The sequence below is a fragment of the Vipera berus genome (assembly GCF_964194415.1).
Source record: "Vipera berus genome assembly, chromosome: 4".
NCBI lineage: Eukaryota > Metazoa > Chordata > Lepidosauria > Squamata > Viperidae > Vipera > Vipera berus.
Genome location: NC_138206.1, coordinates 40202130 through 40224542, shown reverse-complemented (window position 1 = coordinate 40224542; position 22413 = coordinate 40202130). Strand labels below are relative to the sequence as shown.

Genomic DNA, 22413 nt, shown 5'->3' with positions numbered 1-22413 from the left:
CCCAGGACCCAACTAGGTGGCAATGTTTGAGGGAAGGCCCCTAAAGTGTCCCCTATCTAATCTAATGGGATGGACAGATAGGATATCCTAAGGGAGAGGCAGTTGGGCAAATAATCTGGCCCTGTGCCATGTAGGGCTTTAAAAGTGATAACCGGCACCTTGAATTGTACTTGGAAAACAAATGGAAACCAATGCAGCTCAAGCAACGGTGCTATAGCACAAGCACACATGTGGTGTAGGATCCATTGCAGTAATCGAAGTTTGTCTCTGGGCCAATGAAGTTCAGGAGCACTCTGAAAAAGTAACATTTCTCTAGCTATGTAAAAACAAAATATAACATAATCCCAATCTTCCACAAAGCACTTTTTTAAAAAAAAAATATGATACTGATTCTGATGAATTTTCATATTTTGAAAAAGTGAGCATTTCTAAAATATAGAAAAATATATGAATTCGGTCCTGCCCTGTCCCCAGTTTTCCAGTAGTTTGTGCTGTTTGGGCCATTGGATCTATAGCTATTAAGACTGCAGCAATGTTGAAGAAGAAATTATATTTGGCATCTATGCATATGTCAGCACCTCCTGAAACCTAATATGTCTTTTTCTGATTATGAAGTGGCAGTTCCCTGAGCCTGGGAAAGATTATATTTAAGTTGCTGGTGAAAGATATGTGAGACCCCTGAATCCCCTAAATCACATTTTCCCCCTTCAAATTCTGGTTTCTGAGAGTCGGAAAAGTCATCTTGCTTCTGTCCTTAAAAATACATGCATCAGTTGCGTTTGGGCTTAAGAAGAGACTTGGAGCTTATTAAAAGAATTTATTTAAATGCAAAGAGGCTGCTTTCTATCTTTATAGAAAAGCATGCTCTATCACTTTTAGTAAAAATTCACACTAGGCAACTGAACAGGATTAAAACTAGGTCCCTTAGGAAGTAGTTTACATTGAGATTAGAAGAAATTAACTAGAATGTCTACTGCTGCTTTTCCAGTTCCTTGGCTTTTAATTCTTGGTTATACCTGTCAGAAAAGGAGAATACAAATTATTCAATATTGCCAACATGTTGTGAAGAAGAAAAAACCATTGCATTAAATCAGAAATTACAGTTTTCTTTGTTTTTCCTATCAGTTCTTTAAAAACATGGTTGATATGCAATACGAACTAAAACTAAACTGCATTGATTTTAATTTGCTTGTAATTTAATTCAAGAGAGAGGTTTTATTATATATTCCATTTAAGGAAGGCTATCGGATCTGGACTGCAAAAATCTGGACCACCATTATATGTCAGGAAAACATTTGTATTTTTTGCTAGATCAGGTAAATGTATGAACTTTTGCAGTTCATATCTGGCAGGTCCTATTTTAAATCAAACTAGATGGCAAAGTTTATTTGTGCACATACATGTTTCCTTGTAATAGCATGACTTGTTAGGAAAGTTCAGCTTCATATTAATTCAAAAATGCCACTGCACAATCTAAAATTATATCACTTAAGCTTGCTATAAATATGTATTTTCAATTAGTAGAAAGTGGTTTATAACAGTGCAGTACTTTTAGCAAGATGAACCCTCAAAATAAGTGGTTTTCCATTTTCTACTGAGATATTTTTTTCACATCCCAATATAGCCTATATCCTTGGAATCTTCTGGTATTCCCCTATCCAGATACAAAAAAGATCTAGTCCTATTTAGCTTTTTCAGGATATGTCAGAATTTCCTAGCTCTTGCCACCTGCTCCAACAATATTGTTACTAAACAGAAGATGAGTAACACATACCGTATGGATTGCATAAAATGAGAGTAATCAGTAGAAAAAGCAGACCAACGTTTTCCCAAGGACTTTTATGTTTAAAATAGGCAATGTTCAAAGCAAAGAGGAGCAAGATAGTTTCTACCAGGTCATCAATTTGCATTATGCAAGGAAAACAATGGGTTTGAATAAATCTAGATAACTGAAATATTATCTACTAGCAGCCTAAGAAAAATCACTTCTATTGAACCAGGACTGTTATAGTAGGCTTTCAAAGACTGGCCTGCTAAGGAACCAACTAATCCTATCCTAGAGATACTACTACTACTAGTTCAGATGAGCTGAACAAAGGAGAACCAAAGATTACAGTATCAGCTAATAAGGCACCTAATGCTTCCATTCCTTGTTGGACAGTTTTTGTTGTCGTTGTTTAAAAAAAACAGGAATTACTTTTTACATATCTCTAATACTGACCAGCCCCAACTCCCTATAATAATAGTTGGGAATAGGATCAGACACCAACATGGGGAAAAATGGTTGGGAAGGCTCCCCCTTCCCCCCTCCTTCTCTGGTCCTATCATACAGTCTTTCTTATTTTTAAATACCGTATATACTTGAGTATAAGCCGAATTTTTCAGCCCACTTTTTGGGCTGAAAAAATCCACTTCGGCTTATACTCCAGTGAACAAAAAAAAAAGAACTTACCGAGGACTTGCGCGCGGCCGAGGCTTCGGTGCTTCCGGGATCGCGCGCACCTCTCCCAAGCCGCTGCCGTCCGGAGACCTGCCGAAGTTTGGGGAGGTTTGGGGAGGTGCGCGCGCACCTCCCCAAACCTCCCCAAACGTCGGCAGGTCTCCGGACCTCCGCGCCCTGCCTGCCTGCTTCTTTCCGCTGCCTGGCTGCCCTACGATGGACGTGTGGGGGAAGTACGGGGGCCGTGTAAACGGAGTACGTGCGGCGCCGCGCAGGTCTGATAGAACTAGGCCGGCAACGGGTGCTTGTGAAGCGGCTGAGGGCTGGCTAGGAAGGGGGCGGCGGCGGCGGCCGCGAGGAGCTGAGGCGCCGTCCGGTAGGTAGAGGCCGTTATGGGAAGGAGGCGGGAGAAGGGACGTGTGGGGGAAGTACGGGGGCCGTGTAAACGGAGTACGTGTGGCGCCGCGCGGGTCTGATAGAACTGGGCCGGCAACGGGTGCTTGTGAAGCGGCTGAGGGCTGGCTAGGAAGGGGGCGGCGGCGGCGGCGCTTTGCGGGTGGGACAAGGCTCTCGAGAGAGAACATGGCGGAGGCGGAACCGACCCCGCCGCTCCCTGCAGGGGAGAGAAGCCGGGCAAGCGCTGCTCCAGTCCTCGCTCTTCTTCCCTCTCCCGATTTTGCCTTCCTCTCCAAGATAAGTTCGAGCGGTAGGGGAAAGTTAGAGCCCCTTTCCGAGGCCGCCCCTTACTTGGGATTGTTGGGCGAGAAGGCGACGTGGGCACGGAGGAGGAAGTAAGTCGCGCTTTACTCGTCGCTGCGGGGGGGAGAAAAAAAGTTCTTGCCGGCCGGACTTGGATGGCGGCAGCGGCCTCAGCTGGGAGCCGCAGCCCCGCCTAGTCCGGCTGAGCTGAACCAGCTCAACACAAAGCGATCGGGCCTTTCCTCCCCCCCCTTTCCCTCCCCCCTCCCGCTCTAGGGCAGAGATCCCCTTCCTATCGCTCGGGGCCTTTCGTCTCTTTGGCTCGCCACGGCTGGAGCGGCGAGAGCGAGCGGCAGAGGAGAGATGGTGGGCTCCTGGCTGCCGCTTCTGCTCTGTGCAGTTTTCCAACAGGCCTTTTTGGAGAAGAGGAGGCAGAGGCTTGCGGAGCGCGGATCCAGCCTCCGCCGGCGGCAGAGGCTTGCGGAGCGCGGATCCAGCCGGCGGAAGAAGCTTGCGGAGCGCAGATCCAGCCTCCGCCGGTGGCAGAGGCTTGCGGAGCGCGGATCCAGCCTCCGCCGGCGGCAGAGGCTTGCGGAGCACGGATCCAGCCGGCGGCAGAGGCTTGCGGAGCGCGGATCCAGCCTCCGCCGGCGGCAGAGGCTTGCGGAGCGCGGATCCAGCCTCCGCCGGCGGCAGAGGCTTGCGGAGCGCGGATCCAGCCTCCGCCGGCGGCAGAGGCTTGCGGAGCGCGGATCCAGCCTCCGCCGGCGGCAGAGGCTTGCGGAGTGCGGATCCAGCCTCCGCCGCCGACAGAGGCTCGATCCGCTGTTCTGCAAGCCTCCGCCGCCAGTTAATACCCTGTATTCAGCTCTGGGAAGTGGGGGGAAGGGGGAGAGAGGGGGAGTTTGGGAGGAGGGGGAGGGGGAGCTCCACGGTGCAAAAATAAAGCCCTGCCGCTCTTCGCGTTGCTTGCCCAACTGGCTGTCATGGGACCGCACGGATCGCCTCGCTCCCACCGGCAGCTGATTCCTTCGAGTTTGGTCTCGAGCGATTTTGCATTTTCTCCAGTGCTGAAAGCCACTCGGGGAACTTGAGTTACCGGCTCCCCGATCGCTCCACCCTCATCTTCTCTTCGTTCCCGCTTCCCCTTCCGAAGGTTCCTCTCGCCGTCCGTGACTAAAGTCCCACTCCCACCCCCCGCGGCAGGTTGGATCCCCCCCAACTATCTTGAGTACCTCCTAGAGCCCCGCGCTGCCCTCCCCCAGGCCACCGCAGCCGGAGAGGACGGCTCTGAAGTTAGATATTCCGCCCGTAAGTCGCAGAGGGACCCCGGGTGTTCATAATTGATCCATAAAAACCTAATACCGAATAAAAGTACGATACATCAATAAAAAGATCCAATTTGATTTCCCCCCCCCCGCCACACACACACACACACAGGTTGGAGACCCTCCGACATGGCTTGGGCACCCAGAGGCTCCCGCTGCCCCCTTTTCTCCACCGGGCGAGAGAGGCAAAACGTGCACCAGCCCTGCCCCCATCCACCTCCAGTGTGGATGGCTCTGCCAAAAGAAAAGCAGCCGAAGCAAGCCTCCCATTGAGAGAATGGGGCAGCGGAGGCTTGCAGAACGGCGGATTGAGCCTCTGCCGGCGGCGGAGGCTTGCAGAACGGCGGATCCCAGCCTCGGCTTATACTTGAGTCAATAACTTTTTCCAGTTTTTGGGGGTAAAATTAGGGGTCTCGGCTTATACTCGAGTCGGCTTATACTCAAGTATATACGGTATGTTGGAGATATAACTTTCAGAATTAAGCAATGGAATACAACATTGGCAAACATTTCCTAATTACCTACCTCCATATGCGGTACAGCTGAGAGCCACCAGCACAGCCAAGAAAGAAATTAACAGTAAACAGGCCCCAGTTTTTAGGAATAATTACTAGAGAATACCTTGACCAGATAAGGCCTGTTGAATTAGAAAACAAAATACAGATCTATTACCAATTTAAAATAATGATTTGATTCTCAAAATTTATCAAATCTATTAGGAAAACTTCACAGTTGCTCACTTTCAGTCTACTCTCTCATCAAGTTTATTCAGTAATTGCAGGATTGCTGCTATTTCCCTTACAGCTGAATGAAAGCTTGCACCATCTAGAATTACTATCTTAATCTAAAACCCAGAAGATCTGTAGATTTGCTGGTGCAAGAAAAGTATATGTTTAATGGCAGATTAAAAATGTTATTGAACAATTCTGTTATCCAGCAATGAACTAGCAATAAAGTACTGCATAGAGTTTTGGCTCACGTTTTTACTATCATGAGATGAAACAGGAACTAATGTTTGAAACTTGCAACCTGTTAACACTTGTAAAAATCATGTATGTAAACCAATTAGTTACACTGTTACAGCAATGTACAGATTGTAGCCAGTTTAATTTTCAGAATAGAATTTAGCAATATTCCTTACATCTCTGCTGAAAATCAATAATTTTTATACAGGTAAATCTCCTTCACTGTCTGTTCAAATTTACAAAGGTAATAAAAAATAACTTTGGGACCAAGGTGCACATTTACAATCTTCGGAGTTTTTCCTCAGTCACGTGATTACCATTACAGCCAGCACTTGTTGTCCTGTGCCTGACCCATTTCTCCCCCCCCCTTTCCCTCCTCATAGGGCAGAAAAATTGGAAACGATTACAAGAAATAACAAATAAAGTGGCTGTTTGCCTAGCTTCCAGCCTGAGTGTACTCGGAGTTGTAGTCACTAGGGCATTCCTTTCAATGTGTGTTCCCTATTGTGTGGCTGTTTACTTTCTTGTTATGCACTTCTTTCCAATGAACGTAAATACAAATATTAATTCTCTTCTTGCTAATTATCCCAGCACTGGTGAAGCATTTCAAAAGCCAGAGGCGTAGGGAAAAAGGAAAGAAAGACAAAGTAAAGTCACAAGCACAGTTGCAATTACCGTATTTATCGGCGTATAACACGCACCGGCGTATAACACGCACCTCATTTTAAAAAGGTGCGGTATTTACTATGGGTCATTAACATTATATCGGCGTATAACACGCACACATCATTTGCCCCCTATTTTCAGGAAGAAAAAGTGTGTGTTATACGCCGATAAATGCGGTATGTAATTTCCGCCTTGGAGACTGCATCATTTAACAATCAAGTTGCCAGTCCCAATTGTGGTTGCTAAACAAGGACTACGTATTTAACCTAAGCAAAACTTCTAGACTAATGTACTTCTGGTTCAAATATATCTACTTTTAGGTGTTCTAGTTAGACAGTCAGGTAAACTTAATAATTATATAAACATTTCTAAAATTTTATATCTATATTTCAAGTATATGGCTTGAAAACCTTTCATAAAATAAATTGTTAGTTCAGTTTTGTCTTGGTATTAAATTAGAGCTGATGATTTAATCTTTTTTTCCTCTATACTAGATAATTAAAAGAGAATACATACATACCTGTAGCTGTTAGGACGGCAGATTGTGAAGTGCTGAGTTTTTCAGCAGGCCTACTCATATCAGCCATTCCAGCACATACCAAACCCTGCAATAGGAAGCAATAGCTTAATTTAATGTGTCAGTAATAGTACTTTCATTTTTTATTAATACCAAAGTGCTACAGTCTAAACCAGCAGTTCTCAAAGTATGATCTAGGGGTCCTTTCCTTTGTCCTTGAAGTCAAATAAATCAATAGTTTTAAATTTCTCTGTTTTAATTCCTAATACAGTAAATATTGATAGATATAACTCACATAAATCAAAGCTCTTTGGGTGTCTTCTATCATTTTTAAGAATGTAAAGGGGTCCTGAGACCAAACTGTTTGAGAACCACTGGTGTCAGGACCCACCCCAAACCACGTCTTAGGAAGACAAAACTCTTGGAGCCAAATCTAGTCGAAAAGGAATCTTTACTATGACATGCTTGGTGGTAGGAATACAAGACAGGACTTAATATTGTTCTACAAACTAAAACCTTATAAAGAGTTCCCGGTTCAACCCCCCCTTAACCCCACTTGGTCAGTCCCCCATCATTTACCTCGTATCATCCCTCTTGTGGGAAAAGGAACTTAGGACCTTTTATGTTTATTGCTCTCTTCCTGGACACAAGCCAGATGCTACCTGCCCTAACCCTCCCTTTTGTTCCCCCAGTTCAAAAGGCTTCTCTTTTCCTTTGAAATGCCTAATACAGGCTCAATACACATTCGTTCCCTCCTCCTCGGGAGATGGCAGAATCCAGGAACGACGTTTTAAACATACATTTATGAATATGATATAAATGGACTCTGACAACTGGTCTATACCATTCAGTTTGAAATCATATATTTCATGCATGCCATTTAGATAGCTGGAGTTACATGTTCCAGTCCATTTTGAGTTTTAAATTGGGTTAAGGAGAAAACTAGGATTTGAGTGGTACGTAATTTCATATCAATGCAATGGACTGGCATTAACATGCTTGTATCAAATAAAACCATGTTGATTTGGGGCTCAAATTAATCTACATCCCGATATATATGAGTCATACAAACCAGAGTTGTTTTCTCATTTTTGTGATTTCACTTTCCAGCCTACTTCCATGGTCTTATGGGGGGCAAGGGGGGAGAAGGGGCATGAAAAATGGGCAGACCTGACTAATGGTGAGATACGCCTCGCCCAAATTGTCCATGATAATGCTGACCACAATCACGACATTGTAGATTTTCCCATTCCAATGAGACAGAAAGTAGGAAGTGAAGGGAACCTCCTTTACAATGGCCAAAAGGACTATAAATAACCAGCCCAGATATTTCAGATTATGTTCAGTTGACACATGAAGATTTTATTATTTACTTATTATGAAACGTATGTTACCCAACTTGCCAAGAGGTGACCCCAGGCGGCTTACAACAAGTTGAGGAAATTGTATAAAAGATGGGATTAATGGGTCAGCCATCTTGTCCTAACACCGCGGGCTGGATACTTCATGCAGAAACCGAACCCACCCCAGCTCCGGCAAGGAGAAAAGTGTTGTGATAAGTCACGACACATAACGTGACACAGCGAGTTTGACACCACCCTCCTAATAGGACCATTATGTTAGAATCTAACTTATCTATAATGTGTTCCTTATTTAAGTCTGGCTACATAACTAAAAATATTTTTTAATGTAGACCTTTGGGAAATTCCATTGAATCTAAAATCTAACAGATATTAATAATTTTTTCATCAAGTTCTCAGATAACGTTTCACACAAAGAGGAAAGATTTTTTTTCTCAAAGATTAGATTAATATGGTCTTTGACTATGGAAAATAAAGTGCTTGTCTACCAGGAGACCTTCCAGTAAACCAATTTTTTTAACTAACTACAGTTAAAGTATATAACTGGTCTTTAACACAGGAAACACTAGAATTATGTATGTTTTGTATGAACCATCAAATCAACTTACCCATTTCATAACAGGTGCCCAAAAAAAGACTGTTTTGGGACCTGCAAGAGAAAATTTTACTTAGTCTCAAAAGCTATTAAATTCATTTCAATAAAACAATTTTGATATGCAAGCCACAAAAGAAATGTTACAATTAAATTTCTCTGAGTAAAATCTCTATAGTAGTTTGACATGTCTTGCAATTCATGAAGTATATCCACGTTACAGAAAAAAGGAATTGTGATGACAAAAATACATTTTTTCCCCAAATGAATTAAATAATGCAGCTTTTCTTCATTTGTAGAAAATGTTTCATGTTTATTTATTTGCAAAATTTATATTACCGCCTACTTGCTCATGGCAACTCAAGGTGGCTTATAGGAAATAAAAACACAATATAAAAGAAATAAAAATAATACAAAATAAAAATAAAATAATAAAATATCCCCCACCCCCCAGTAACCACACACACTCATACCAGCGATTCAATGGTCTCCATCCTGCTCTCAGTTCCCCAGACCCACTGGCAGAGCCACATCTTCAGGGCCTCCCGAAAGAGTGTCAGAATGGGGGTTAGTCTAATTTCCAGAGGGATGATGTTCCAGAGGGAGGGAGCCAGCACGGAGAAGGCCTTTCTTCTGGGTCTTCTCAGATGTATCCCCTTAGGGGACGGGACCCATAACATGCCTCTCAGCTCTAGTGGGTTGGGGTGGATGTGACCAGCAAGAGATGGTCCCTCAGATAATCTGGTCCCAAGTCATGAAGGGCTTTAAAGGTGACAACTAGCACCTTGAATTGCACCCGGAAGCAAATTGGGAACCAATGCAGCTCCCACAGGAGAGGTAATACATGTGCACACTGAAGTCTGCACAAAACCATGGGGGCCACTGCATTTTGCACCAACTGGAGCTTCCGGATGCTTTTCAAGGGCAGCCCCATGTAGAGCGTGTTGCAATAGAAAAGATGAGAGGTGACTAGGGCATGAGTGACCGTGAGTAGGGATTGTTGGTCCAGGAAAGGGCGTAACTGGTGCACAACTTGCAGTTGCACAAAGGCCCTCCTGACCATGACTGCCACCTGCCATTCGAGCAGGGGAAGCACCGGATTGCACACTGGGTCTGTTTGGGGCAGTGCCACCCCATCCAAGACCAAAGGTGGCAATTCTCTGTGGACCAAAGAACCCAAACCCAGAGGCACTCGGTCTTGCCAGGGTTCAGTTTCAACCTGTTGCTTCCTATCCAGTCCCTAATAGCCTCCAGGCATTGAGAGAGGAAGGTCATGGCATCGCTTATCTCACCACGGGCTGAGATATACAGCTGAGTACCATCAGCATATTGATGATAGCTCAGTCCATTGTGACAGATGATCTCACCCAACAGCTTCATGTAGATGTTGAATAGGAGCGGAGACAGTACTGAGTCCTGCAACACCCTGCAAAGTAGTGGGCGAGGGCTGGATCTCTCGCCCCCTATTAACACTCACTGAGCGGCCACAGAGAAAGGAAGTGAACCAGGATAGCACAAAGTCTCTCACTCCCAACCCCTGAAGCTGCTCCAGAAGGATACCATGGTTGATGGTATCGAAAGCTGCCGAGAGGTCAAGTAAAGCAAGGATGGATGCACTACCTACATCCTGCTCTTGCCAGAGATCATCAAAAAGCGTGAGCAATGCCGTTTCTGTGCCATATATAGGCCTGAATCCTTACTGGTAGGGGTCTAGATAATCCGTTTCATCCAGAAACCTCTGGAGCTGCAGTGCAACCACCTTCTCAACTATCTTCCCCCAAAAGGGAAGGTTGCAGACAGGTTGGAAATTATCCAACAGGGTGGAATCCAGCGATGGCTTCTTGAGAAGAGGGCGGACACCAGCCTCTTATGTTAACAGTTATTTGTACCTATATAGAAAAAAATCTTTTTGGTAAACTCTTAACAGTAAACTCTCTTTCTACTAGTCAGAAGTATAACAATAAATAAGTGAATGCAAATAAATAAATAACACCTCCTACCCTGAAATTAACCTCAATTGTAACCAGCTAGTATGTAAACATGTCTAGAACTATCAGAAGTGCTTTGGGTCATCATCATAAGTGGAACAGAAATAAACAGTAAAAATAAAAAAATTATAAAAGTAAACTTTAGAGAGTCAATTTAGTGTAGAAGTTAAAACACCAGCCTAGAAAGCAGGAAAACATGATTTCTAGTCCTGCCTTAGGTACAAATACAGCTGGATGACCTTAGGCCAGCAATTCTCTCTCAGACTTGGGGGTGGAAAGATAGACCTACTTATACAATGGAAATTCCCCTTATTTTCCTAGCTTTTCCCCAGATGCTATTGTAGTGTCCCAATATTTGGTACAGTAAAATATCTAAAATGCATTCATAAAGCTGCTTTTTTCCCTAGGTCATAGAACTTTATACAGTATTTTCTTCTGTTTTCTAACAATGAACCTGGTCAAGCTGCTCTTACATTTTCATTTTCTATTGTTATTCCAGAGAGATTGTATCTGTAAAATCACTCAGCTTAGGGATCACATAGGTTTATAATATAATTTAAGAGATGCAAATTGCTATTTGTGAAGTGAAATAACCCCAAATACAATATTGATCACTAGAAATAATTTTTCTGAAAACTATCCAAGAACCTTCTACAATTAATCCAAGGGATGAATGAAATTTTTGTAATAATCTTTTAATTTAATTTAATTTAATTTAATAATATTTCTATACCGCCCTTCTCCCGAAGGACTCAGGGCGGTGAACAGGGCAAGAATAAAAATACAGGATTACAAAAGTTAAAAAATAATTAAATACATGCCCATATACTAAAAACAATTAATACATCTTAAAACCCCAATAAAATAACAATAACAACCCCCCCCAGTCCCTCATCAGGCCAGGCCAGCTTGTTCAAAAAAGTATGTTTTTAGCTCGCGGCGAAAGGAGCGAAGATCGGGCGCCGTCCGGAGCTCAACCGGTAGCTGATTCCATAGCTCCGGGGCGCCCACAGAGAAGGATCTCCCCCTGGGGGCCACCAATCGACATTCTCTGACCGGTGGCACCCTGAGGAGGCCCTCTCTGTGGGAACGCACAGGGCGGAGGGAAGTTGATGCCGGCAGCAGGTGTTCCCTAAGGTACTCCGGACCCCTGCCATGTAGGGCTTTGAACACCATTACTAGTACCTTGAATCTCACCCGGAAGACAACTGGTAACCAATGCAGCTCACGGAGCAAAGGTGTAACATGGGAGTATCGGGAGACTCCCAACACAACTCTCGCGGCTGCATTCTGTACCAGTTGGAGCCTCCGGGTGGTCCTCAAGGGCAGCCCCATGTAGAGAGCGTTGCAGTAGTCTAGTCGAGAGGTCACGAGCGCGTGAGTGACCGTGCATAGATCATCCCGGCTTAGATAGGGCCGCAACTGGCGCACCAGGCGAACCTGGGCGAAAGCCCCCCTAGTCACAGCCCCTATGTGATCTTCCAAGGTGAGCCGTGAATCTAGGAGGACTCCCAAGTTGCGAGCCCTATCTACGGGGGGTAATAGTTCACCCCCCATAGAAAGAGGTGGAATATCCGAATAAACCCGGGATGAAGGTATGCAAAGCCACTCAGTCTTGTCGGGGTTGAGTTGAAGTCTGTTCCTCCCCATCCAGACCCGAACCGCCTCCAGGCAACGGGACATCACGTTGAGGGCATCACTGGGGTGGTTTGGGGTCGAAAGGAAAAGCTGGGTATCATCAGCGTACTGATGATACCCAACTCCAAAACCACGAATAATCTCACCCAGCGGTTTCATATAGATGTTGAACAGGAGAGGCGAGAGGACCGACCCCTGAGGAACTCCACAAACGAGAGACCTCGCGGTCGACCTCTGCCCTCCTGTCAACACCGACTGCGAACGTCCCTGGAGATAGGAGGAGAACCACTGTAAAACCGTGCCTCCCACTCCCAATCCCCTGAGACGCCGCAGCAAGATACCATGGTCGATGGTATCGAAAGCCGCTGAGAGGTCTAATAGGACTAGAACAGAGGAATGTCCCCTGTCCCGAGCCCTCCAGAGATCATTCACCAGCGCGACCAATGCTGTCTCCGTGCTGTACCCGGGCCTGAAACCCGATTGGTACGGGTCTAGATAATCCGCTTCATCCAGGACCAGAGGGAGCTGATGCGCCACCACACTCTCAACAACCTTCGCAAGAAAGCGAAGGTTGGAGACGGGACAAAAGTTGTTCAATACAGCTGGGTCCAAGGCAGGCTTCTTGAGGAGAGGCCTCACCACCGCCTCTTTCAAGACGGCGGGGAAGCTACCCTCGTTCAGAGAAGCCGATATAACTGCCTGGAACCAGCTGCGTGTCCTCTCCCGGGCTGCATAAACCAGCCAGGAAGGGCACGGGTCCAATAAACATGTGGTGGAGCTCAGCCTCCCCATGATCCTGTCCACTTCCTCCGGAGTCACAGAATCAAACTCCTCCCAGGTAATATCGACAAGACCGCCCGCGTCCTGATCGCCAGACTCTGCCCAGTCAGAGTCCAGACCGGTCCGAATCTGAGCGATTTTGTCCGACAGATGTTGGTTAAACTCCTCGGCACGACCCTGCAAGGGTTCTTCCCTCACCTCTTGATTAAGGAGGGAGCGGGTCACCCTAAACAGGGCGGCCGGGCGATTATCTGCGGACGCGATAAGGGTAGCGAAGTGATTAGACCTCGCCTCCCTTATCGCAGCGAGATAAGACCTAATATAGGCTCTTAGTCGCAATCGGTCGGATTCGGATCGGCTGGATCTCCAACCGCTCTCTAGGCCCCGTCTCCGACGCTTCACCTCCCGGAGCTCCGCGGAGAACCATGGAGCTCGACGGGATCTGCACCGGGTCAGGGGCCGCAAGGGTACAACTCGGTCAAGAGCCTCAGTGTCTGCCCTTTCCCAGGCTTCCACTAAGGCATCTGCCGAGCTGTGAGCAAGGGAGGCAGGTGGGGACCCCAGCGCCGCCTGGAACCTCTCGGGATCCATTAAGCGTCTGGGGCGGTACCATTTAATTGGTTCCACGCACCCACGGCGGGGGGTGGCAAAACGGAAGACCAGCCGCAGGAGATGATGATCGGTCCATGACAGGAGCATAACAATTGGGGAGCCCCCACCAAGATCATCTAACCACCGTCCAGATAAGAAAACTAGGTCAAGGGTGTGGCCTCCCTCATGAGTCGGTCCCGAAATTACTTGCGTCAGGTCCATGGCCGTCATGGAAGCCATGAACTCCCGATGTTCTGAACCAGCCCTCTTCCGGCCTTGTAGTAAGGCAAACCCCTATTCCAACAGAAGAGACTGGAGAGCGTCCAAGGCTGAAAAGCGTTTGCCAAGATTTAATAGTCAATTAACAAAACAAGAAACAAAAACACAGGAACTTGAATCCTCAAGCAGAAGGGTTGCTTTCAGCAACCAGCCCCTCCCCAAACACTCCTTTTATTGAGAGCTCAGGGCGTGGTCTCCCTGTGCCTCCTCCCGAGGAGTCCCACAGCCTTTCTTTGTTTGTTCCTGCTCGACTGCCTCCTGCGTCGGGCGTCCTTGAACAGGGCCAGCTGTGGGTCATCATCCTCCGCACTATCGGGCTCACGCAGCTGAGAAGAGGTCCCCGGCTGAGGGCTCTGCAAAGCCTCCAAACCATCATCAGCCGGTTCGTCTCCCTCCTCCCCCTCATCTGAGTCATCCGATACATCGGAGCCGGCTGTCGGACCCACAGGCTGGCCCTGAGTCACAACACCCGAGCCAACTCAGATGATCCTCCCAGCGATGGTAGATTGAAGTCCCCCATTTCGGGAACTCAATCACCAACCCAGAGAGGACATCGAGAAGCTCAGGCAGGGCTGCTGCTGTGTGACTAGGCAAAAGGTACACCAGCAGCAAGCCCAACTGCGCACCAGGGCCGCATCTCAAAAAGAGAGACTCACACCCGACTATCTGGGGAACGGTGGCCTCCCGCGGACACAAGGTCTCCCTCATAACAACAGCCACACCCCCGCCCCTACCCTGAGCCCAAGGCCGGTGTAGCACCCGGAAACCTGGTGGGCAAAGGTCAACCAGAGGAATCCCGCCCTCTGGGCCCAACCAAGTCTCCGTGATGCAAGCCAGGTCCGCATTCAAGTACACTCCTCGGGGACCTCGGGGCGGAGCCAGAGGGTCGGAGTGCCTCACCGCTTGTAAGCAGCAGAGAGGCCTTCCTCTGCTCCTACACCTGCTGCCATTCCCTAACGTCGTGGGAATAGGTAATCCCATGACCAGCCCTGGAGCCCCAGAGGCAACCGACCCCCGCTCCTCCCCCCCGCGATCTACCTTGGCACTGGCCTGAACAGAAGTTGTTGGACTGCCCCCCTTGTCCAAACAACCAAAAAGAGTACCCTACCCCCTCCCTAACCCCCTAAAAATTTAGAAAGAAAACTAACCAGGGGCCTCTTGTTGGGTTTCCATCGAAGGCCCCTACCCGTGCCCAGCCATCTCTCAGGGTCCCAATAAATGGGCCCTTCCTCGAGATCGTAAGCAGCTAGAAAGGCGGGTCGCACCCAGGAAGGGGGAGCACCCCTGAGGGCGAACAAGTCCGTGCAAGAATATTTAAGAGAAGGCATAAGGAGTAATCGGCTTCCTTTTTGAAATGTCAGGTGCTGCAAGGGAAACTGCTTTTCATGCTGAAAGTTAGGAGACTGTATACAAAGCCTCCAAAAAAAGAGCACATATTATTTATAAGTAATTATGGGTGTATAAAATGTATTGGACCATTATACAAAACTGTTCTATTGGCAGAGGGTTCAGCATTTTCCAGAAGTAAACCCTCCAAAGCAGAAGCAGGTCACGATGTTCTAGATGTAAGCATTCTGCATGAAACATTAGACTCATTAGAATACTTTATTTGGCCAAATGTGATTAGACACACAAGGAATTTTCTGGTGCAGAAGCTCTCAGTTTACATGCAAAGGAACAGAGCAATAATAATCATAATGGTAATACCAAAAATACACTGGAGTAAAGAAGATAAGACAGATAATAATGCTACAGCCATACAACATGGGTAAATGTACATAGACATTAAACAGTACTGTGTTCAGCAGAGTGATGCCATGAGGGAAGAAACTGTCCCTGTGTCTAGTTGTTTTGGCATGCAATGCCTTATAGTGGTGTCCTAAGGGGAGGAGAACAGATCTATTTCAGGGTTGGATCACACTAAGAATATCTCAAAACCATTTCCAGTTTGAAGGATGTAGTTCCAGGCACAAAAACAAAAACAAAGCTTTATCTCTGTTTTAGCTAGAAAAATGCAGTTATAATCACACTTCTGGTAAGCCCTGATGATGAACTGACAATTGTCCAAAACAGAGAAACCCATTGTGACTGAAGTGGCACCTGATTGCAAGAACTGGGCAGCTGAAATCTCTCTGAAATTAAAGAGATTATCAGATTATCCACATAGCTGTTATTTTGCAAGTTATTTTGTGACCAGAAAAATTGTAAGTCCAACTCCTATTTAGGAATAAGTTTTAAGTAATGTCCTTGAATGTCCGAGGACCTAAGGACAATATGAGCAAAACAGCATGCTTTAGTGTTTTAGACTTCAGTCTTTTACATACTTGTTGGGGTTGATGAACATTGAAATCCAAACTACCTGGCAGGCATCAGCTGGCCTCTCTTTTGACATGGGTATTTTTTTTTTCATCCTGGTGCTTTAAATTCCAGCATTTCAACTCTGCATGGCCAATAACTATGCCGTGCCAGGAATGCTGGAGTTTGTTTCTCATTATATTTGGAAAGCACTAAGTTCAGTAATATTCTATCCACGGGCCAGATACCTCACATGGAAGCCGCGCCCACTCCATTGCCGGCAATGGCAAACTGTCCCGATACGTTGCACAACGTCACGTGACGTCACGAGTTTGACATGTCTGTTCTAGGGTGTGTATTGCATCTCTGAGTAGTGTACTTTTTTAAAAAAGAAAACTACTTTTCTGTTATTTTAAAGATGCTCTGGACATTAATATTTCACATCATTCTAGAGAAGTATTTGATACCACCTTGCAAACTAAAGTTAGCACTCTGAAGTACTCAGTTCTAAATTAAATCTTTGAGAAAACTATTGAAATTTAGTGGTATGTATGTATCTTTTGTACTAACTAGTAGGTGCAGAGACAAAGAGGATAACAAAGCTCTACTGAATTCAAGAAATGTTCTCAGTGAACAACTCATGGCAAACGTGGATATGCCCTTGCATAAATAATAATGCTGTGATCATGAGATTCTTAAATGATATAAGATGAAATATAAAGGTTGTGACAGTTATTTTAAAATAAAGTTTAAAGGTTTCCCCTGCCCAATTGTGACCAATTCAAGGGGCAGTGCTCATCTCCAATTCCCAGCCGAGAGCCTGCATTGTCTGAGAGATAATTCTGTCATCGTGGCCAGCGTGAAAATACAGAATGCAGTAACCTCCTGCCGAAGCGGTATCTATTTATCTACTTGCATTTGCATGCTTTCAAACTACTAGGCTGGCAGAAGCTGGAGTGAGTAAAGGAAGCTCACCCCATCGTGTGGAGCTTGGGTGTTGAACCTATCAGCCCAGCATCTTAACCGCTGAGCCATCGTGCCACTCTTAAATACATATTGTTGGATCAGGCAGTTGCATACATCAGAGCTGGTCAGATTTTAAACTTTACTTTTCACTAGAATGCTAAGTAACTAATAACATGCAAGGAAAATAATGGTTTAGTAAGGTGAATATGGAACAAGGAGAAATGTGTCTCTGAGTACATGTCCAATATAGGAATTGGTTTTGAGTACAAATTGCTTCTCACAACTTCTGTTATTCAGTGCCCTTATTTTTTCATCATTTAATTTCAGGTTTTTGTTTTGGTACGGTTATTAAAAATAAAAAATCCCTCATTGTGGGCTTGTACTAATTTAATTCCATTTTATTCTCTTTTTGTACTGTTTTGAACTGCCCTGAGTCCTTCGGGAATAGGGCGGTATATAAATTCAACTAATAAATAAATAAATAAATTTACTTAAGTTTATATCAGAATGTCTTGGTATATCTATACTTATCTTATGTGAGTCCTGATCCAGGTGATTATGAATGCTACCTTGAATTATAACTAGCAATTGTTTTATAAGACACTTTCTTTATAAATACTCTTAATTGTTACAAGCCACAAATTATTTCCCAGTAGGGTTAGTTATTTTTGCTGCCTTAGAGATGTTCTAAAGAGTTTTCTATTAAAATAAGTATTACAATGGATAGAAAAACCAGCTAATTTCTTTTACTGCCTTTACTTTTCACTGCACGGTAATCATCTTAAATAAAATGATTGTCTGTAGGGTACAAGAAACTACCGTACTAGAAAAAGGGAAGTGTTAACTGCAAAGAATATTTCACAAGCCAAAAGTAAAAGGATTTCTCTCCAATACTGCAGGTTATGTTCCAATCTAGGGGAAATGTCATAGTGTATCAAATTAGGCCATCAAACTGTTCCAGGTTCACATGGCATGGACTTTGAAAATATGTTTAAAATTGAACAGAAACTGACACTAAGGCTAAGAAAACAGTGCCATCAGGATAGTATAACTATCCTGATGTTATACTGTAGCTCAGCAAAAACAATGATTCATTGTATAACTGTTGAGAAAAGCAGTAAGTCAGTACAACTACCAGAATAATAATGATTTATATAAATGTATGGTGCAACTAACTACAGTTAGAGCACTTAATATAGTTCTGTTCAGCACATGTTAAATATATTAAGACAGAGAACAGCTACTGAAGGAACAACCAAAGTAGTCAATAGGTTGGAGAAGAAAAGCTACGAAGTTTGAAAATAAGGTAAATAATGTTTTTTTTATTCCAGTATGTTTATTTACTACCACTGGTATTAGCTTCCCTTTCAAAACCTGTTGCTAAGGAAGAAAAACAGTAATGTGTTAGTGTATTCTTGTTCTTTTTTGTGAGTTTTCCATATATACTGGTTGAGCCACTGTAGGAGAGACTGCTAGATTAAATAGGCACATCTCTTCTTATATTCAAACACAATTCACATTCAAGTGATTGAGAAAGAATCTTGTTAACAATTTTACTCTTCTTATACAGCCCAGCTACTACTAACCTGAAAAAGTATACCGAAGAGACACTGAAGCTAACTTCATACAAAAGAAATAACATTTTGTTGTTAAAGTAATTGTTACACATACCACATTCCCTTTCTTCCAGTGAATAAACCCAAAGGGATACAAATACAGTTGAATGTGATATCAGTGAGATGAGGAATTTTGCTTTGTAGTTTATAGTATGCCTATACAATGCAATAAAATGTCTACAGTCTAACCACAGAAATAAAAATTAACTAATCCCTAACTACACATAAAGCAATCAGTAACTGATGCCATCAACTCATGTCCAAAAGCTGTTTTGAATAACTATTTGTTGTAATTTACTGGAAGTCAATAGTATAGGTCTGACTGAATTTCTGAAAGAAATAGTTCCAAAGGGCAGATAAACATACACACAAACACACACGGGGGGGGGGACACTGCCTGCAGGCCTCCACCATTCTTACCCCACTGAATTGGGGAACCACAAACGGGTTCTTCCAGGACATACAAGTTGGGATGGATAAAACTGGTTGGAGAAGGCACTCCTGCAAGTACTCCAGTTTCAAGCCATGTAGCTGTTAAAGTCCAAACAATAGTTTGACTTGTTCTCAGAAGCCAACAGGAAGCCAGCACAAGGCCAGACCATAGCTATTTGTACTAGCATGTATCTGTTAACAACTATGTACTTGCATCTGAGACCAATTCAAATTTCTTGACGGTCTTCAAAGGCAGCCTCATATAAAACAACTTGAAATGAAACCAATACATGGTGATGGTGGCATGAATAACTGTTATAAGGTCCTCATAGTTCAGATATGGCCACAACTCCTATACCAACCAAAACCGGGATAAGGCATTTTTGAATTTAAAAATACATTTGCTCTTGTTATTGCAGTATGACAGGATTTCAGAACCCCAAGACAGAAAAGTTCTAAGTCTGTTTGCATCCAGCTGTAATATAACAATAGCTGCATAATAGATGTACTTAGTTGCTACGTTAAATATGGGGTTGAAGATAATTTTTCCCCTTTGCAACTTTTATTTAAAAATAATATGGAACAGGAGCCATTGTCAGTTTTTCTTACAAGGCTCTGACACCAGCCATGGGGCAGGCACACCAGTCAGCACTTCTGGACAGACAAGAACTCAGCAATGATCCTTTCTGGACTAGCAAGTTTCTGTTGCAACTTAACATTCTTTCACCAGAGAACTTTTGAAATAGATGCTAAGAGTTACACATTTATTTATTATTATTAATTAAATGTGTTTGCCGCCCATTTCGCCATGAAGCAACTCTGGAGGTTTATCTTGGAACCTTAATTTTAGGCTGAGTATCAGCAATTCAAGTCACTATTTTGAAGCGCTACAACATCAATTGTATTTTTCCTGTATGACAGTTTGACTTTCCATTTAGTCGCTTTAATTCAGTCTTTCACTCTTTACTGCTAGCAATAAAGATAACAGATCTTATTTCTGAAGCTTCTATGTCAAGTAGAACAAACAGATGTTATGTTTTCTGCAACCTTTGTCAATTCCTTGATGATTATATTACTGAAACTAAAGGCGAAGGTGAAGCAGTAGGTGACAAACTTTAAATTATAAATGATTCTATAAGATTTAAAATGTATTGGAACTTCAACATCTTTTTTGGTAAGAGGGAGGGGTTTAAGAAAGGATGGGGAAGGAGGTTATAGGATATTTCCCTTCTGCCACTGAAATGTAGAAAGGACACTATTGGATTGTTACCCTCACCCTGTCCAGATATTTTATAGCTTTCCCCAACCTAGTGCCTAACAAATGAATTTGAACTACAACTCCTAAAGGTGCTTTTTCCAAAAGGCAATTGGACTTTGCTTTTTTTTTGTTGAAAACATTTTGCTTTTCATTCATGAAGTTCCTTCAGTTCTAACACTGGAAAAAGCATCTTTGGGACAACCATGACCTGGATGATTGAGAATCTCCATAGACAGTTACAACTCCGAGAACTTCTTTATTCAGTTTATATGGTGGTTGCTCACATAGCTGGGATGTTCAACGATGTATAGAAATCTAATTCTAAAACTCTAAAAGGGTAATAACTTGGGAAGGCCAGCCTAGCTGTTTGTAAACTTTGTCCTCCAGACAAGAGGAGAGATGAATACTTTGCGGAATTTCTTGAGAGAAAAAAAAAATGTAATGCCACATCAGTTTAACCATCAGTCACGCACTCTAAGTCTTCTGTGTTATTTATTTATATTCCGTCTTTCATTTTGGAGTTCAAGAAAGTATTGAAATAGGATTAAAGTACAGTACCTGGTCCAAGGTCACTTAACAACCTTCATGGTAAATTGGCCTTAAATTTCCAATTCCTCAGAAACTAGCCAGATATTTGACATTCGACATAGGGGTAACACACCACATGCGGACACCTTATGGTAAATGCTGCAATAGGAGGGGCAAAGCATCTCCAAAGGTTAACCGAAAGCCAGGACGTGTAAACCTGCATTTCCTGGAAAACACTTTTCTGGACGGCTGGTTAAAAGCAGGCCTTCTTCAAGTGGACGTCTGCAGGACCTTAACTTTTTTTTTCCTTTTCGTATTCACCTTCTCACACATTTACACCGATCACCTACAGCAGGGGTCTTCGAACTTGGCCCTTTTATGACTCGTGGACTTCAACTCCCAGAACACCTCAGCCAGGCACTCTGGCTGAGGAATTCTGGGAGTTGAAGTCCACAAGTCATTAAAAGGGCCAAGTTTGAAGATCCCTGACCTACAGCGACTAAAATGCCGGTTTTTCCCCCCTTTCTCCCCCCTCCCTCTTTTCTTCCAATACCTGCAGGGTGGTTATAGAGAGGGCGCAGGCGGGGTGGCAACATAAGCTCGATCTTGTCTAAGAAACGGTGGTAAGAAGCACGGAAGCCAGCCACGGCAGCCGCCATCCTGTGCGCCCGGTGACAGCGGCAACGGGAGCCCCGAATTCAGCGACGGCGCCACTCGACCTGCCGTCCTTCTCCTCCTCCTCCTCCTCCTCCGCCTCACACGACCCGAGCAGAAGCCGAAGCCGTCCCACGGACATAAGCCGGCGGTAGGACGAGCCCGGTTTGCTTCGTTCCGATTTGCTGTTGGAAGGAGAAAGGGGCGTGGCTCAACAGCTGTCCTTCGTGTTATTGGCCACCCACTCCTATTGCCACCACCGGCTTCCTCTCTCTCTCTCTCTCTCTCTCTCTCTAGCCTCGATGACAAGCAGCGGTGTCAACACTTGTCTGCTTTTTATGACGTTCGCAAAGCGAGCGCGAAGCAATGACGAGGGAAGCCACACAATTATTTTCTGTTATTGGAACATTGGCTCCGGAAATATAATGTCGCCTTAGGGTGCTTCTTTAACCTTATTCAGGAAAGACGAGCTTGCTTTCAAACGGTAGCCGAGGCCGAACGTGCCTTTTGCCAACCGCCCTTTTAACTCGTCCTGACTTGTTTACACCTTTGAATGTTCGGTGGGTCGACAACGTGGCCGCGACCTGAAGACTTGGCTATTAATTTTTATTTTTTATTTTAATTCCATTTATATCCCGCCCTTCTCCGAAGACTCAGGGCGGCTTACAAGCTTAGCAGTAGCCTTCATTTTAAAAAAAAATATTAAATTTTAGAATGTGTTTATTGTTTAGGGCTATTTAATTTAATTCTATTTTAATTTTTATACATTATGTGTTATTTATAGTGTTTTAATTGCCCTGTACACCGCCCCGAGTCCCTT

At 44.4% G+C, this 22413-nt stretch overlaps 1 protein-coding gene across 1 annotated transcript; it reads right to left on the bottom strand.

Moving 5' to 3' along the window:
* Positions 1–803: 803 nt before the first annotated feature.
* On the bottom strand, positions 804–21753 carry MPC2 (mitochondrial pyruvate carrier 2). The gene is made up of 5 exons (XM_081327399.1): positions 21493–21753; positions 8585–8625; positions 6619–6703; positions 4993–5104; positions 804–1016 (listed from the first exon to the last, which is right to left on the bottom strand). The coding sequence occupies exons 1-5, from the start codon at positions 21596–21598 to the stop codon at positions 971–973; spliced, it is 390 nt and encodes a 129-aa protein (XP_081183525.1). The 5' UTR covers positions 21599–21753; the 3' UTR covers positions 804–970.
* Between the last annotated feature and the right edge of the window lie 660 nt (positions 21754–22413).

Excerpts from the sequence above, each read along its gene's own strand:
- MPC2 (XM_081327399.1), bottom strand. The coding sequence starts at position 21,598 with ATGGCGGCTGCCGTGGCTGGCTTCCGTGCTTCTTACCACCGTTTCTTA. Across the intron at positions 6,704-8,584 it reads GGGCACCTGTTATGAAATGG|GGTTTGGTATGTGCTGGAAT; the intron begins GTAAGTTGATTT and ends TTCCTATTGCAG. Across the intron at positions 5,105-6,618 it reads TGCCGTCCTAACAGCTACAG|GCCTTATCTGGTCAAGGTAT; the intron begins GTATGTATGTAT and ends CTAATTCAACAG.